This window comes from Doryrhamphus excisus, chromosome 8 (assembly GCF_030265055.1).
Source record: "Doryrhamphus excisus isolate RoL2022-K1 chromosome 8, RoL_Dexc_1.0, whole genome shotgun sequence".
In the NCBI taxonomy this organism is placed as follows: Eukaryota; Metazoa; Chordata; class Actinopteri; order Syngnathiformes; family Syngnathidae; genus Doryrhamphus; species Doryrhamphus excisus.
Genome location: NC_080473.1, coordinates 7,599,454 through 7,618,595, shown reverse-complemented (window position 1 = coordinate 7,618,595; position 19,142 = coordinate 7,599,454). Strand labels below are relative to the sequence as shown.

Below are 19,142 nucleotides of genomic sequence, written 5' to 3'. Positions count from 1 at the left end.
AATATATGACTGTATATTGTAATCTACTAATTTAATTTCTACTAATTTCTACTACGCTACAGTATTCTGGGTATATAGAGATTGAGATTGTGTGATTGGCAAAAGGGCTCACTCCATTTATGCCATTGTTCCATGGAAGGCAGGAAGACAAAATTCATTAATTCATTTTCTACCGCATATCGTCACGAGGGTCGCGGGGGTGCTGTCTTCGGACGAGAGGCGGGGTACACCCTGGACTGGCCGCCAGCCAATCACCGGGCGGCAGGCAAAATGATCAAGTTAATTTCCATTTATTGGGTGATTGATATATTATATTTTATTATTATATTTATATTTTATTTATTATAAAAGTGGTAGAACTGCATTTTATAAGAGCACGGCCTGGACCTGTTCCAATGAAATACATGCTCTGCAGCAACCAGGAATAGAAAAGGCACCTGCCGTGTTGCGTGAAGGAGGCTACGCAATGAAGAGAAATTTTGCACACATGCATGCACACGCAAACACACACAGTTCAGTTGCAAATGTGAAAATTGTAAATAGTTCATGGTGTCATGGTTATATTTGTAGAAAAATCTATATATTTTGCTGAAACTTACCCATTATGTTCGAGAATGGGAAAAGGTAGAAAAATGTATTTTTCCGATGAAAGAGTCTTTCTTTTGTTACATGTCTATATAGTTCAGGAACACAATATTCCTTAAAAAAAAATCAGTCAAAATTATGAAAATATAGCCAGTAGCGAAAACTGTCTGGGATTGAATGAGTTCATTTATCACCAACAGTTTTCGGCCTTTTGTATCACTGCAGGGACTGACTCAGAGGATTTTGGAGCTGTTTGGTTGCCATCTGCAGGACTACCTCAGAGCCAAAGAGCTTGTTGTGCAGCAGCAGGGGTCTCCCAAAAGCAGCTATGAGAGCAAGAAATTGTGGCTGGCGTACTCTGGGATTACCACACCTCACTTTGTCATGAACGGACAGACAGCAGAAGTCAATTACACCCGAGCACTGGTGGACTTACTGCTGCATGTCTTAGTGCCCCGGCCTCACTTGGAAACACGCACTGGACAATTTGTTGTCGGAGAGCTCATCACCTGCAACGTCCTGCTCCCTCTTTTTGAGAAGTTGTCTGACCCTGACTGGTTAAATCTTTTCATGATAGAAATATTTGGCAAAACAAAGATGGATGGAGAAGAGGTCCTAAATTCATCTTCATCTTCACTCCCTGCAGAATTACAAACCACTCAGCAGCAAGCGACCACATTGCCGCTTCAAAACAATACTGATGTCCCTCCGCCAAAACCTCAAACAGAAACAGGAAATTCTGCAGATATGGCCATGTCTGAACTCGCTGTGTCGAATAAGGATGAGGTAGAAACTGCGGACTGTCAGGAGACTCAAACTGAAGATGACACAGCTCAGTTGTTCTCAAGAAATTTGAGGAGCAAATCAAACCCCTTTTACCAAGAAAATGATTCTGACTTGGACTCTCCGTTCGGTGACTATACGCAGAGTTCCATAGACTCGCTGGTCATGATTGGGCAAGAGGAGGGCTTGTATGACCAACAGAAAGAATATGGTACATCTGTTGATAGTAACAATAGTAATGACTTGGAGGACCTGTGTTCCATTCAGGAAAATGGCTCCTGCCCTCAAGGGGCCAATTTACAGACATTAGAGCATCCAAATGACTCACTGGAAAAGAACGCTGATAGCACTCCCATCAGCAACCTTCGGAACTTGGAATGCTATGGTAGCTTAGCGAGGGAGTTTCCTCTGGTTGTAGAACCAATCGGGAACACCAATGAAGGGACAGCCATGAGCCCGTTACAAGGGTCTTCACCCTTGCCTTCATTTAGTTTTGAGCCTCTAAGCAGCCCCGATGGACCGATTATTATCCAAAACCTTCGAATCACTGGCACCATCACAGCAAAGGAACACCGTGGCACCGGCTCACACCCTTACACTCTTTACACCATCAAGGTAAGAACGGCCATGTACAGTGAAACCAATTCATGTCGACCGACTCATCACGTTTTGGTCCACTGTGTTCTTATTACTACAAAGTAGTAAAAAGTACTACAGCGGCATTACATAGACTGCTTTTACATCAAATTTGAGACCCAAATTTTTGTATTCGATTTATAGTTTTTCTTATGTAAGGATGTAAATATACCATATTTTCTGGACTATAAGTCGCACAAGGCCAAAAATGCATAATTAGGTAGAAAAAAAACATACATAAGTCGCACTGGAGTATAAGTCGCATTTTTTGCGGGTAATTTATTTTACAAACTACTTGACCAAAACAGACACTACATCCTCTTGGAAGGCAAGTTCTAACAATAAAATAATAGAGAACAGGCTGAATAGGTGTAAGATATGCTAACACAATGCTTATTCAGCTACACAAAAATAAACATGAACAGAAAAGGTGTCCAGTGTTTATGTAACATTAACAGTTTTTTCATTTATAAGTCGCAGGAACAACCAACCTATGAAAAAAAGTGTGACTTATAGTCCGGAAAATATGGTAAATGCTTTGTATAAAGTTTTCTCGTTTTACTAATAATATAGAATATAGATATATAAATGTGTTGTAGTAACTAAATTACGAAATAGATTCATGATGCGACTGAGGTTTTTTTCAAAGCACCTGCTCTTTCAACAACATGAACCACCATAAGACAAATCACACTTCTGATTTTATCATTTATTTATTGCCATTTTTTCTTTGGTTGTGATGACTTTCAGTATGAGACGGCCATGACTTGTGAAAACCCAGTGCACTTCCAACCCTGCTCTGAAGATGGCAACACATTGCACATAGGTTTCGAAAGTTCTTCTTCCATTCAACCGGTGGCATATCACATGGTCAACAGGCGATACAGCGAATTTCTTAACCTACAAACACGAGTGGAAGAGAGAACAGACCTCAAGAAACTCATCAAAGGTAGGCTAAAGTGCTAAGACTTTGGGTTATTCCAGAAAATTCTACAAACTCAGACCCAAACGCTAAGCTCTGAGTTGACTTACTGGAAGCAGTTTTCAGTTCCAGAACCGCTGAGCTGAGTTACTTCAATCCTGAGTATGCTCACTCTGTCTTTGTCCATAAGGGTTTTTTAAATTGATCTGATCTTCATTGATCTGTTCCAGTCTGGATGCAACTATTTAGTAATCCACCATAGTGTGGATGCAATTTTTTTTCAACCCAGCAAAAAAGAAAAAAACATCTCAGGAACATCCCTGTGTAGACGGGGCCTTAGTCTGGCCGCTCAAGTTGGACCAATTTACCCTGGGAGACCGACTGTAGAATCTAGATTGCTCATTAAACTATATTAGTAATAAGTGTTTAGCATTTAAACCAACAGCCATGTCTTTTTTTTTTTTTTTACAAATTATGCTGTATTATGTTTTGAAGGTGTAAAAGGTCCGAAGAAAATCTTTCCAGACATGCCGTTTGGAAACATGGACAGTGACAAGATCGAGGCTCGGAAAGGAATGCTTGAGACCTATCTAAAGGTGCATAGTTCATTTACGTTTGATGAAATCACTAAAATACTCCACTCGATGTGTTTTAAATATGACATTTTGACATTTTTTCAGCATCTCTGTGCTATTCCCGAAATAGCCAACAGTGAACAGATGCAAGAGTTTTTGGCTCTGAATACGGATGCCCGGATTGCCTTTGTCAAGAAACCTTTTATTGTCTCACGCATCGACAAGGTTTGTTACTGGTCTTGTTTTCAAGCCTCATAAGTCAAACAAATATTTTTGATGATTGCTATATGTGACAATATCATCAATTGTATTTATATCCGAATACAGTGTAACCATTGGTTTTCATTAGCAAGTTAGTAGGATGTTAACAAACGTTTTGTGATAAAATATACATTACCAACCCAGTAGGACACACGCAGTGTACTATTAAAGGGGACCTGTTATGTGTTATGTTTTTCTTTTACTTTTCTGACCTATAAATGTTGTTATATTCTTGTGTTAAACCTACATACTTATGTAGTAACCGGAAGTCCTAGAGAGCACTTCGGAGTGTGACCAATCACAGTGGTGTGCAGCGTACCGAGAGAACGGCTGAGAGTGGAGTAAATTAAACAGACCGTTTAGGTTGGAAGCAGGAAGTCCATGGAAACACTGCGGAAAGAGGTGCAGAATCTGGAAGATCTGGAAAGCTTTCTGTGTGGATTATTGTGTGTAGCTGCTGTCAACAACTCAAAACAAAGTCCCAAAATGAGCATAATAGGTCCCCTTTAACACAACAAGATGTGCCATATTGTATGCTAACCAGAAAATGTACACAAACCGAGGCCAAATTGTTGCGTACATTTTTTACTTAAACAGCGAAACACACTAATGAATGCAACAAACTGTACTGTTTCCTGTATTTTTAATGAAAAACAAATATTTACCTCATTCATTGCATATTTTTGCAGATTGTCATGAATGCAATAGTGGACACACTGAAGACGGCTTTTCCTCATTCAGAGCCCCAGAGCCCAACTGAGGAAAATGAAGGCGAGGTGATCACTGACAAAAAGAGCAAGTATGTAAATGTCATTAATTCATTGAAATACCAGTTCATTGTTCAATGTAAAAAGAAATACTTCAGTCGGTCAGCGGGCGGATCCTAACACCTGATTGGTTACCTGGCCTACCAAGTCACAGGTTGATTCCCAATAATGGAATGATGCAGAGAAAGTGAAAATATTCTGATACACCGAATGGCACTATTTACCTTTACCTTACGTTTACCTATTAATAATGTATAGGAGTGTGTTGCCACCACAGTAACACAAAAAAACGCCTGTAAATATTGTTTGGAGTGTTTGGTCCACCTCCAGTGAATAAGCAAAAATGATTTTCTTCCTCACTTTCTCAAGGTCACGCTTGAAATTCTCCAGTAAAAGCGTCCCGTTTATGAATGGCTCCGAGATTAGACCACCTGTTTTGTTTAGCTTGGAACAAACTCACACAGTAAGTTGGTGAATTTTCACTGGTCATGCTTTTTTCTACATTTAGTTATACAATACCAATGTTAGGCTACTTTTAAATGTCTTGTCTGTCTTTGATTTCTATTTGCAGATGTTTAATGGGATGTCTTTGGCGGATCTGCAGTTTTTTATCTCGAAACAAGAAAAACTCACCATGACGTCCATGCCAAACTGTGGGGATAGAGATAGTCCATTGGTTACAGAAACGGGACATAGTCAACATAAATGCTCCACTGAAAGTCATGATCGTGGTAAGACAGGAGTCGGCTATATTTTACAAATATATTTTGGACTATAAATTGCTCTGGTGTATAACTCGTATCAGTCAAAAAATGCATCAGGAAGAGGAAAAAACTTATAACAAGTATTTTATTTGATACTAGTGCCAAATTGTTATTTTTGAAATGATACCAGTATTTAAACAGCCCCTGAAACGATACTTAATAAAAGGAAAACATACAAATTTTGTCCTCAAACTATTTGTTTTGTATTTTTACGGGATACCGTGACCTGCAAGTTGAACAGGGTAGAATTTTAAATACTTTAATGTAATGTAAATAAAATTATAACTTCAGTAACTAATACATGTAATGATGTGAAATAACATTTAAAACAAATTGCCGTGTTATCATAGAAAAGGTACAAAATATTTTGTAATGCATATTTTAATGTCATTTTTGACAAGTTGTCTGCATCCACACCCAACAGTTGAGAATTAAAACTGTTTTTGCTGGCAAAAGCTGCTGCATTATTGTCTGTCCACCAGAGGGCACTGTTAGTAAATGAATGAGATTGTGATATCAGCAGGTGCATACAGTGTTACTGCAAAGGCTCAATGACAACCATGTACTGTATTTCATGCAAAAATACTATATGAACATTTGACCTTCAAACGCCGCCCCCATTGCACAATAAGCCATTATTTCTTTATCTTACATTTAAATGTTTTAATTTATTGCAAACTATTGCACGCTCATAAATTTGAAGTTCAGTGGTTGTGCTACTGTAGTTTTAACTTGCATGACTTTATGTGTTTTCCATGAAGCCGAGACGGCGTTGGCTGATGTGGCGTTGAACATCCTGTGTCTACTCATGAGAGAGCAGTGGAGCTGGCTTTGCACGGAGAATATTCAAAGGACCATCAGGCTGCTCTTTGGGACCCTGATTAACAGGTGACACACATTCAGACAGCAGGGATCCTCAAACTGGAATCTGGGGACTCCTGGGGTCTGCGAGCCATTGATTAAGAGTCCACAATTGACATATTTTTTTGCAGTCAATTGTTATGTCAAAAGTTATGCCGTAAGTGTTACAATTAGCACCTCACAACACATACAATCTATCACATATGGTTAAAACACACAAAGCACCCGGTGTACTAAACCAAGGCTCAGTCTTGGACCAAGACTGATTTGGTCCAACTCTGGCTGGGCCAGACATTTCCATTTGTCAGTCATCATAAGGTATGATAAGTAATAACCATAACTGGAATGTAATGACAAAGCAAACAATTCTTTTATTTGCCTTTAAATCTGATTATATCTGAAAAATGTGTTCAAATACTTGCCTGTCATATTGCTTTTTAAAGCCAGTAATCCTGCTTGGAAAGTTTTCCTGTCAAAAAACTGACATCAGCTCTGTCTGTGGCTTCATCCACTGCACCATCAGCCTTTTTCAGCTTTTAATTCAAGCCAGCCAATGTCAGAGGTGTCTGACAATAGTATGTTTTTAAATGCCGATGTCAATGGTTTGAGTCTGTAAAGGGCCTTCCATGATAAAATGCATAGCGTAACAGGATGTTGCTGTTGCTCTTTGTTGAGCTATGACGATAGCACCATCGTGCTACAGCTCCGGTTGCAATCAAACTCTGCACTTTTGCTTCTCTCACATGAGATTCCTCAGAAAAGTACAATGAAAGCATTTGTCAGACGATTTGAGGTAGTGGTTACACCGGTATGGTTCGTTCGTAAGGTCGTTTGTGCTGCTAATTGGATAATTAACATTTTCACCATTCAACATGTCTGAAAAGGAATAAGTAGAACCTGAGTTCACGTCGTCCCACCCCCAGCAGTTATTAATGTGTTCCTTAAACAAGAAGAAAAGCCTCCAATACACTCCCAAGACAGTCTGCTACTCTCTACTCCTGCTCCAGTGCTGTGACCTCATGCTCCCTGGGGTGTCGGTACGGGAATATTGTTGCTTCATTTTGATACAGACTCTGCTATTTTAAGATGTTCCACTGGCCAACTATGAAAGGCCTCGTGCTTTTGTTTGGCCTTGTCTATATTAGGCAGCAGTCTGTCGGCATCGCAGTGACAACTCTGTGTGGCAGGTATCTGCTATCATTTGTCATTTCTTTGGACAGAGCATCTTCTCCCCTCTAGTTAAAAAGAAATAGAGATGTTTTTCTTACAGATATACCATATGTCGTGTAGAGAACGGGGTCGCTGATGGTTATCTTCACAATGGCAAAATATGATGAAATATTCATCAACCTTGTTGGACTATGGTCTGTGAAGGTTGCTTTGCATTTTTGACCAAACTGCCACTCCTAATGTAATGGTAATGGTTTAATTTCATTTGAACATACATCAGATTACAATTGAGTGCATCCCATAATCAGTTCAGACTTCCACATGGCCAAAAGGAGTAGGAAGAAGCAAAGATTATTAAATCCTACCCCTCCATCTGGTACTTTTACAATCAGTAACTGATACATTTGTTCACTTCCTGCCTTTCTGATAGAATTTTATTTTATTATTTTTTTAATGTCGTCTGAGCTGGGATAGGCTCCAGCACCCCCGCGACCCTCGTGAGGAAAAAGCGGTAGAAAATGAATGAATAATGTCGTCTGACGCTAAATGGCTCCCAACCGTTTCTACACTCCAGACCCCAACACTAGTCTGTGATTTTAAAAATGAAGGTACATTTTGAGGAAATTAACACTGAATTTGAAATTTTCCACCTCATGCATATGTCCAGTGTTGAATTGTAACCATGCACGGTGGAACTTATTTAAGTCAACCAACTCATCAAGTCCTGGCCCATTGAGTTCAGACCTGCCAAAATACGACATGCCTTGAAATATGCGGCGCTGTTGTCTGGGTACACATTTAACCAGTTTCTGTGTGTAGCGTGAGGTGCAACTCCCAAAAAGAATCCCCCTATTTTTGGTTATACCGACAACCGCTTATGTCGACATGAGCGAGCCAATCCGAGTCCATATCCTTTTGGGATATGTATTGGCTTCCTTTACTGTGCAGCATAATTCGCATATCCAAAGTCCAAATGGCGCAACAACTCCCCCCCCAGTCCTCTTCTGCACCTGTCACACAATGATTGATTGATTCTTTATTTTTACTTCCTAAAATAGGATATTAATGCTCACATAAACACAGCCCATGGCACCGTGAGTCCGTAATGACAGCTTAATGTTTGAGGTGAGGATGAGGGTAGGAACGGATGATTCAAAGCCTGTCAGCAGCTTTCTTAGGGAATGACCTCGGTCTTTTCATGTTTCTTGCACTCCCTCCGTTGCTTCACTGTCCAAGGATCTTTATCTGGCAGTTCGAGGCTGGTTGGCTTGAGTTTCAGCACTTCTTGCTGCATAATACATTATTTGGAAAGCATTTTTTTAGCATTTGGTTGAAACTTGAAATTGCAATAATTTGGCAATGTCTAGAGCCATGTCAAAAAATTAGATTATTGTGTAAAATTAATTTTCTTCCATAATATAATTCAAATTTTGAAATCAGAACTATTCAAAACCTTTTTTGTCTTAATTTAGATTTTTATGGCATACAGCTCAAGAAAACCCGAAAATATTCTGACAGTCTCAAAGTACTCTGTTTCCTAATTTGGGCTGGGGACCTGGGCTTTGGATAGAAAGAATTGTACTGTTGGGCACTGGTCTAAGGTCCTGTTCTCTGGCGAAAGCAAACATTGTTCCTTTTGGAAATCAAGTTCCTATGGTCTAGAGTAAGACTGGAGAGGCACAGGACAGAAGCCGCCTAAAGTCCAGTGTGAAGATACCTCAGTCTGTGATGTTTCGGGGTGCTGTGTCATCTGCTGGTGTTGGTACAATCAAGTGCCCAAATGTGATAAATATACAAATATGTCCCAATATGAGGTTAAAAGAAAATAAAACCACAAAAACAGTTTTCCCCATAAGGCATTGCATCTGAGCATCACATTTATTGGGCTCCTCCGGTGGACAGAAGCAACATGTTCATTAAATAAATTTACTACCAAAATAATAAAATATTTTATTAGCAAAATGTAAAAAGCGCATTATAGCGAAGGCTTATTATTTTTGTGTGTTTGCGCTGCAATAAATTTGATTTTTTAAAAAGCATTATTAACCTCAAAGATCCAAGCACCACATCACTACCCTGTCTTTGCCTTGTAGCCAATTGCAGACATACCAACATATTTGAAGAACGTGAGGAAAAACCTTTGTTTTCCTAATTTACCACATACAGGAAAATATTTATTCCCAGGTATCTGTTTTGAGATATTTGCAGTATTGATACAGTATCCATTTTTTTGGGGGGGAGGGGGGTCCACCCAGATGGGATTTTAGCAGCTGTAGTCCCTACAGTTTATTTTAGACAGCATTTTTTCCTGACAGATTTTTCTTTATCGTGTGCTAACACAACATCTGACCTCATGCTTTGTTATGTCAGAAGCAGATGATTATTCTTGACAGAAATGTGGTATATTAGCTGGTTTTCCTCTAATCCTAATCCTAATATTTTTACTGTAAAGCTGTGATATTATTTTTCATCTTGGGCCAGTGTCTTCATATCCTGGTCTCTGCACAAGGCATGGAGACACTTTTGGAAGCGCAGCTCTGCTGTCAGCCTGAATTCACATCCTGGCAGTGCTATGTGTGTGGTCAGAACAGTGACAGGCAATACGTGATCGATTTGGTATTGATGAGAAGAAGCGGGGAGAGAGTTGGTTAAAAAAAAAAAAAAGATGCTTGTTACATAATGGGACATGTGCTCTATCCGCATTGCTGCAGTGGAGGAGGTGTGACATCTCTGCACAGAATGTTCCTGGGACAAAAGCAGACTTCTCAAAACTGTCTGAGGGGTTTGTGTCGAACCAATTAAGGTCAATAGAAAAATACTCAAAATAACACGCCGAGCTGAGCTTCCCAATTGTGGTCACGTTGCTGAGGTGCTTTTTTTTAACTTACGGTACCTACTTTTTACCAATATGTAAACAGGTTATGGCCAATTTTGGTGATTGTTTATTAGGGTTGGGCGATACGGACCTTAGCATGTATCACAATATTTTTGGGATGTATCACGATATGATGATACAGTAAACCTCGGATATATATCGGACAAAACCAGTGGGAACAATTGAATCCGATATATCCGAGGTTTACTGTAATTAAATTCAGTGGAGTCGTGTATAAAAAAGCTACAAACTTTAGCCCATAGGATGAAATACACTTGTCTCAAATTGTAAAGCACATTTATTTATTGGTAACAAATATGACCTCGAAGCAGTATGGACAAACTTGCTTAAACCTGTTTAAATCGGCGGCCACAAAATATGGTCCGCCTGCGGTTTGAGACCCTTTGAGACTCTGTGCATTATTATTTAGTGTTGGTCCACATGTAAGATAATATGGCACCTAATTATCAACACTCTTAGGTTACTGAGAACAAGTAGGACATACTGAAACACCATTGGGATGTCTGCAAAATGATCTTGATGAGAGATAAACACTGTTGTAAGTCAGCAGCCGGATGAAGTAACGTGGAAACCCTTTTGGCCTCTTCACAACCCTGGCGTCTGTTTTCACCGCTCACCTGAGTCCTGGGACCTGAGATGTTCCTGGTTCATCCTCTGTCTCCAGAGGCATACTTGTGCGGTGACAATGTCGAAAAACACGCAGGTTTATTTTAGCTCGAATTGGAGCAGAGGTTTGACTCATCTGTTTTTACCATATATGGAAACAAAAATAAACATCCTTTGTGTTGGTCTCCCTAAAATAGTCCAATTTTAGGGAGAAAAACTTGACATTTTACAAAACAATAAAGGTTTTGGGAAAATGTGGTGATGTTACCTCTCAAAAAGTTGGGATGAACATTTAAGAAACAAAATAAACTACCGGGCAGGTAATAATAAAGCACTGATAGGTCAAAGGTAAATGTAATATTTAATACCAGGAATAACAAAACAATCGTACGGAACAAAACACAATCTCAAAAACATGGAAACAAAAATAAACATCCTTTGTGTTGGTTACAACCAGGTCTCGTGAATAGTCAAATTTTAGGGAGAAAAACTCAACATTTTACAAAACAATAAAGGTTTTGGGAAAATGTGGTGATGTTACCTCTCAAAAAGTTCGGATGAACATTTAAGAAACAAAAAAACTACCGGGCAGGGAATAATAAAGCACTGATAGGTCAAAGGTAAATGTAATATTTAATACCAGGAATAACAAAACAATCGTACGGAACAAAACACAATCTCAAAAACATGGAAACAAAAATAAACATCCTTTGTGTTGGTCTCGTGAATAGTCCAATTTTAGGGAGGTAAACTGACATCTTACAAAACAAAAAAGGTTTTTGGAAAATGTGGTGATGTTACCTCTCAAAAAGTTGGGATGAACATTTAAGAAACAAAAAAACTACCGGACAGGGAATAATAAAGCACTGATAGGTCAAAGGTAAATGTAATATTTAATACCAGGAATAACAAAACAATCGCACAGAACAAAAAACAATCTCAAAACCAGGAATAGTGACACAAAGTGCACAAAAACACAAAAAGGGGAACAAAAAGACTCACTAGAAAACAGCTACAGTGAGTATATCTGGCGATGAAAACTACACATGTCACATTAGGTTCATAAATCGAGACAGTGGGATTTTCCTCTTCATTTTCCCCTGCTTAAAAATATTTGACAGTAGAACTGGAAAACCACTGTGGTTTCGGTAGTAGCAATACCGCAGTACAGACTTAAGACTCGACCAGACCGCAACATCTACTATAGAATTACTTGGCATTGGTTTTATTTAATTGACTGAAAACTGTGTGTGGCTTTGCTTGGGCCAATAGGAAATGAATCATTACAGTGATTGTCATTAGACTGTAGTGGCGATGACAGCAGAAAGCTAATTGGATGAATGTTATTGTAAAAGCAGGGATCTGCTTGAGACGAGATATAGAAGTATCAGCGTCCTATGCACTGAATGAAGTAAGACTGTTTACACAAGCCTCTGTGTGCCATATGTGATATTCCAGGCCCGAGCTGGGATGTCTCGTGTCTAGGTTTTGACCTTCATTAAATCATAGCGACATGACGGTCGCAATAAAACCATGTGTCCGCATTTAAACGACACGTGAAAACAGAGCTAAGGTTTATGAATGCCAGACTGTGCTGAGGCTTGATTGGAGGTGCTGATGTGATGATCCTGAGCCGCCTAGACGGGGCTTTATGCGTCACTGGCAGCAGACATTACAACGGTGGGATCAAAACGGCTTTGCTTCACGAGTAGTGCTTAGAATGACCTGTCTGTCAACTGCAATGGCAGTGCATTAGCATCTCCAAGTATGATGCCGTGCAGTTTTTTACAGTATATCTACAGTATAAGAGTATTATCTCATTCAATACCAAAGACATATTAATACGTATTTTTATATTTTACAATGAATGAGTTAAGAGTAGTCAGTGTGCGGCTTGTATAGAGCAGCAGTAGTACCAAGTGAGTACCGATATAATTGTGTCTTGCCTACAGTCAAGCATGGCGGTGGTAGCATCATGGTCTGGGGCTACATGAGTGCTGCAGATACTTGGGAGCTATGGTCCGTAGAAAAAATGAATGCAACGTGTATTGAGACAACCTGTGCAGCTGCTTGCCAATGGAATATTCCACTCATAACAGTATGAAGGGATACAATTGTTGTGTACTTTCTGGTTCACAAGCAAGATAACTTTGCGTCTTTCCGGTGATGGTTCGAGTTCCCTCCATAATTTCATGTCCCCCAAATGGCTGTCATTGTTCACAGTCCGCAGATGAATGATCTCATTTCTGGGAATGTAAAGTGTTTTTTGGGATGTTCCTATGGTGGCTCTTCTTTCAAGCATCTGTGTGTGTGTGTGTATAAATACACATTTATCCTTCAAGGTCAGGTCCAGGGGTTTAAGGGCTCTGTGCAGGATCTTAGCTTAGATCTCAGAAGAAGGACAAAAAGTTAAGAAACCAAAAAGATACCACTTCCACACTGAATTGGAGGATAAGTTCTTTTTCACTCTATACCTGACGCCCAGTGACCAGAATGCTGCATATGAGTTGACTTTCAATATGTTTTGACCAGTCAACCATGAAACAGCGATCATGTATTATTTGTAATATGCTAACATATATTAACATGAAGCGAAAAGCCACAAGGGATTGCTGTGCTTCTTCCTAATGATTTATGGACATGCGACATTGTGCCTACATGATGGACGACCACGATGTCAACAAACCGCCGTAGGTTCAAACATCCCGTATTCTCTGGCAAACGTCTCAAGCAAATGTGCAAGTAATGGCTACGTTCCATTATGTCAACAAGGTGAGTCAGCCAATCCGAGGGCTGTCCACTTAAACGGGTTCCACTGTGGTATGAAAGCAAAGCAAATGACCAAAAACACTCTGGTTGGCACCGTGAAGTCTGAACGTTTGTAATACTTCATCCATTCCTAGTCGTTTACATTTTGTGTGTTTTACTGGTGTCATCCATTTGTATAACTTTTTTTCACAAACTACCAGCTGGGTATTATCTTCCGTTTTTAGCGTTTTCCAAGCGTGACCACCACTGTGCCTGAATGCCTTTTTTTAGCTTTTACTTGGTGCTTTAAATAACCTTCCTTCCTAGTCTGGGTGGCGACTGTCTGTGTTTCCACCCGCTCGGATGGTAAATGTGGGTGTGAAAGAGGTCAGGATAGAATGAAATAGTCAAGGTGCCCCCGCAGCCCCCAGACTATTGCATTTACTCATCACAAGACCTTAAATGTGACACTAATGCTGAAGTCTTTAGGGGAACCGTACTGTGATTGCAGCTGAAACCATGCCAAGTGAAGACCCCAAAGCCAAAATCCCTGTGGGAATGCAATTCATGGTCTTTTTCTTAAATGGATTACTTGGTCTGACAACATGATAATTCAGTGTTGGTCACGATCACAATGCATTGAACTCCCCAGCCACTTTGTTTTCCAATACTGATGGGAGGTCATCAGACTGTTATTGGGCGTTGACATGACATTACATGTGAAACGGATGCCTGTGTGTGTGGCTTTACATTGTGGAAACCTCACTCCATGACACCTTAAGAGCTGTGTTGGACAATGAGTTGACAGCCCGGGGCTTTTAGCTCATTGGCTGAAACGTCTTTATTTTCAAATAAGTCATATTATTGTCACAGATTAATCAATGAACAAAACCCCTGTTTTAAATCTCAACAGTTCTTGTCTATTTGCATATTCCAGATGGCTAGATGTGAGTGTGGCCAACCTGACATGTACCAGATCCTGGGTATATTACCTTCAGGCCATCCAGGAGTCTGTGTGGCCAGGAGGAGTTCTGCCCTCTACCTTTGAAACAGATCGAAGTCAGAGTCAGAAGGACGACACCAAGGAGGAAGCCTTGCATTGTTTGATGAGTCTTATACCAGGTACACAAGTAGGGTTGACAGTATGCTGCATGCTGCAATACTCCAGCACTTCAATAAGCTTTACAGTCCTAGCTTGCATCAAATAACGCATCAACAGAACCATTTGTGCTTTGCTCACTGTCTTCATTTCTGGATGTATATGAATCTGAGCAGGATAACCAATGTTTATGGAGTCCATGCTTTTGTGTCCCCCAGATTTAATCTCAGATTTGCTTGGCCCAGACAAGTACAAGATCAGCTGGCGGACTGTTCTTGACTCCTTCCAGGATGCCAACATTAACAGGTGAGCGTCACGTAAACGTCTTACGCAGCTCATGACTGTTACATATTGTATATTTGATCTAGCCACTCCCCAAAAGAGCTGCGACCGTGCCCCAGACGCTGCCGTGATAAGTCCATTTCTGCAAATCAAGTGGAATATTTTCATCGTTAGAGCTTAGAAAACCCTTTGGAATAATCCCGCCAACGGTGGTACCAATGTCATATATCGTATATAGTGTATATTGTATATAGTGTGTATATTTGTCTATGTATGTCAATCCTTCCAGCCACCCTCCATGCCCATTTAATTCCCATATCCTGTTTTTTAGACACCTGGTTTACTGCCTATGTGACATTTTATTGGAGTTCCTAGTCCCTGAATTACCGGAGCAGAGTTTTCAGAACAGTTTGCTGCAGAGCCCCTCCAAGAACCCAGAGAAGCTCCTGGCATGAGAACATGAGACGACAACCCAAACCAGTTTTTGGTTTTCGTGCCTGATGGGATTCTACTGGTGAGATTGAGCACCCTCAAATGTTACTCGGGACTGTTGCCAAGAGTTCAGACTAACCATTACACATGCATGTGGTATTGAATAATATGGTTTGGATCAATGAACCTCATGGGTATTCTGTCCTGACCTCTTGGAAATAAGTATTAGTATTTTGATCCTTTGCTGATTACAACAAAATTTGAACAGTCCAGATTTTTATGGTAGATTTATTTTAACTGAGAAACACAACTTCCCATCCAACCTATGAGCTATGAACCACTCATCCGCCGTGCAGCAGAAACACAACGTGTTTCACACAAATAATCCTGATAAATAAAGGTTATGTATCTGTGATCACACACATTAGCCCTGTCCCTTTAGCAAAGTACTCCTAATCTCAACTCATTATCTGCATAAAAGACACCTGTCACAGTAACAGTCACGTCCACCACCATGGGCAAGACCAAAGAGCTGGCAAAGGATCTCAGGAACAAGGTGGTAGACCTGCTCAAGACGGGAATGGGCTACAAGACCAAGAGATCACGACTGGAGTAATAATAATTTGGAGATCAATTACTTATATTTACTAAATTTAAGACAAATACATTTCTATTTTTTTTTTTACATACAAATGTATGTTTATCCTCTTTTTGCCTGTTAGTGATCCTGTGTGTGGTTTACCCATGATGTGCGGTGAGCTTCATGCCTGGTGACATGCTGACTCCTGTTTTTCATGTTAATACATGTTACAAAAGAATCTACAGTCACTTTGTTGAATATTTTTGCATTTTAAAAATGGAATGACCATTTCTTTGTCCTACGCCATACAAACCATGCTATTCCTTACATAAGCCAGTTTACATACTGTATATGAATGTAGATTCCCAATGTCTGGTATCTATATTTGGATTTAAATTTGAGTGGATGATATTCTTTAGTCATTGTTGCTTTTATTGCTTGGTGATGACTGTTCTATGTGTCGCTTTGCGTGTTTAGAAAAGCACTATGTAATCTCAAATCTAATATTACTATTTCTGTTGTCACAAGCAAAATATTCTCCCCACAGCACCTCGTGTACACTCTAAATATTGTACAAACATGGCAGAGCTTGGTCACGAAGCACGCTGAAAAGAGCCCCAGTGCCGGTAAAGACCCTCAGTAATAGTGCACGTTATGAGCCCCGATTCCACGAAGTCTATTTATGGAGTTAGTCAGCTTGGGGGATCCACTGGGAAAGACATTTTTCTCTCAGAGCTGCAAACAGTTATGGTTCCGAATGATGTCACTGCATATTGGTTCTCTGGAATGTGTGAGGAGCGTGGGGCTAGACATGTGGAAAGTGCCTTGAGATCATTGTTGTGAATTTGGCCATATAAAATAAATTTGACTTGACTCATGAAGAAAATTTACATCAAATTTGAGTTCTTCTAGATTGCCTGATCTGCCTTTCCGATTGTATTTGTTGGCATTATATGTTAATATTTAATATTCAATGTTGTTTTTTTGTTAACCTACATGCTGACCTTTTTTCATTATGTGCTGGAATATGTACTGTAAACCTGTATGTAGTGTACCATTACTGACACCTAGTGCCCGGTCTAGAATACTACATATCACAGCGTCTTAGTGTGACTTTTGAATGCCTTATAGTTGTATTTTGTTTCATTTAGCCATTTCTATGCATTTTATGTTCTTTTGGGCCAAACAATTGCTTAAATATGCAAATTTTCCAAGTAATAATAGGCCGTAGAATTAATTTCAAAAACCGTGACAGATTGAAGCTGTGAAATTTGAAGCGCAAAGTGGTGATGGACGACTATACTGTGTTGTACCCCTGACAAAATGAAGTCAAGTATGAATGAAAAGACTAAAGAGAGACTAAACACTAACAAAAACGCTGGTGCAATCATTCAGAAGGATGAAAAATGTACCTATTCAATGATATAGAAAGAGATCGGGAACTCGGTGAACTTGCTTAGTGGTATTTCAGACTTGCTGGCTTGTTGTGTTCATTCTGTTTAGCCAGCCTCTCGGCTATGTTCTTTATTGGGGGGGGTGTCATGAGGTTAAAACAGTTAAAACAGTATTTCTTGTTTAGTGAAAAGCAGAAGCAGAAGCAGAAGAAGAAATCAGACCGTGATCTGTGGCTGTGTTAAGATACAATGGAGTGGGGCCTCTGCCAGCCAGCGACAGTTATTTGGGTGATGTCATCCTCGTTAGCATTCCAGTCAGATGCAATGATGGTCACGGAGCCACCTGAAGCCAAGGCAGTTTTTTAATCTCTTAAGAAAGGATGAAAGGACAGCATTGTTTATGGGAGAGAGGCGGCGTTGTAGACCTCCTCCTCGGTTCGGAAATGGTTTCCTAAATTTGACATAGATGAACTTCTTCAATCCCGATTATTTATATTTCTGTCCTGGAAAATTGACTTCCTAACACTGGTGTCAATCTGGTACGATGGACATTTAGATCCATCTACCCAAGTTCATACAAGGTTAACAACTGTGGATACTTTGGTCTGTATCGTGTATGATATAACTCCCCAGACAGATCAGCTAAGTCATTAGCGCTAGTGTAGTAAATACTTTCAAAATCTTGTTTTTTCTTTCAATCAGTCTGCACAGGATGATTTATATGGAAACCACATGTTCTTCATCCTCAGTCGGTTACACAATCTCCTCTTTCAGCGCCCCTCCTGTGCACATGCTGTCTGACATGCTTTTGCTGTCTGGTTGTTTTCTGAAGGCATGCTCCACCTTCTGCTGTCAAACTCATGTTTTCCTGGCTTACGTAATAAGATGATGACACACACACACACACACACTGAAGCTCAGACGACACCCATGTTTGAACACATTGGCATTTACTTGAGACCCCTTCAAAAGTGCCACAAGTGTTTCCTGCAAACACTGAATAGAAATGAAGGGTGGATGCCAACCTCTTTTAGATGGTGAGCTTCTTCTTTTTAGTAGGTGGACACTGAATATGACTGGTCTTCTGTAGGCCTGCATGCAGGCCCTCAAAGACCGTGTGTCTTTTTTAACAGACTTTTAAAAAGCTGGCCAATACTCACAACAGAACGACAGGGCCCTCTAGTGGCTACAAGTGTCTGGAATGTTGCTGATCCCCCCAAATACATGAATAAGCTAATGTATAATGAACATAGTCTTGAATATATACATAAACAAATCTCTGCCAGTGCCAATTAAATCCACATCACGAAAAAAATACCAAGTTTATGAGTTTAAAACCTCCCATATAAACACTAGTATACTGTACAGTATACTAGTACAGCATCCATGTACAGGGTGCTCCAAAAGTGTGTACAAATAGGCAAAAATGCATATATTTCAACAATGATTTAAAAATTCTCCTTCTGCTGGAACTGCTCTGCTGCCCCCTGTCTGCTTTCTCTTGTAGTGCATTGCAGGTGTGAAGGGCCGCCTGCACACACCTGACAGCAATCTCAATCAGGCTCACCTTCTTCAGGTGAGCTGGAGACTGACTCCTTGCATTACGTCATATTGTGCATTCTTGTGTGTAGAACTTTCTGATTGCTTATTCTCCAAGTTAAGTTCTCCATTCTGGTGAGGACTTGTTTCTGTGTGGCTATTCCAGCAGCACATTGTCTTCTGTGGTATTCATTCACACAAATAAATATTCCCTTCTATGCAGTTACATTCATTAGAATATA

The 19,142-nt window shown here is 40.0% G+C and overlaps 1 protein-coding gene across 1 annotated transcript in view; it reads left to right on the top strand.

The window, feature by feature from the left end:
- The window catches only part of LOC131134483 (sorting nexin-19-like), a 21,455-nt gene extending 2,313 nt beyond the window's left edge, over positions 1–19,142 (top strand). The window contains exons 4-14 of the mRNA XM_058079823.1: positions 811–1,983; positions 2,755–2,953; positions 3,422–3,522; positions 3,607–3,726; positions 4,452–4,561; positions 4,899–4,992; positions 5,101–5,260; positions 6,055–6,181; positions 14,512–14,696; positions 14,892–14,979; positions 15,287–19,142. Of these exons, the coding sequence (XP_057935806.1) occupies positions 811–1,983; positions 2,755–2,953; positions 3,422–3,522; positions 3,607–3,726; positions 4,452–4,561; positions 4,899–4,992; positions 5,101–5,260; positions 6,055–6,181; positions 14,512–14,696; positions 14,892–14,979; positions 15,287–15,410 (2,481 nt within the window). The 3' untranslated portion in view covers positions 15,411–19,142. The remainder of the gene's footprint in view (positions 1–810; positions 1,984–2,754; positions 2,954–3,421; positions 3,523–3,606; positions 3,727–4,451; positions 4,562–4,898; positions 4,993–5,100; positions 5,261–6,054; positions 6,182–14,511; positions 14,697–14,891; positions 14,980–15,286) is intronic.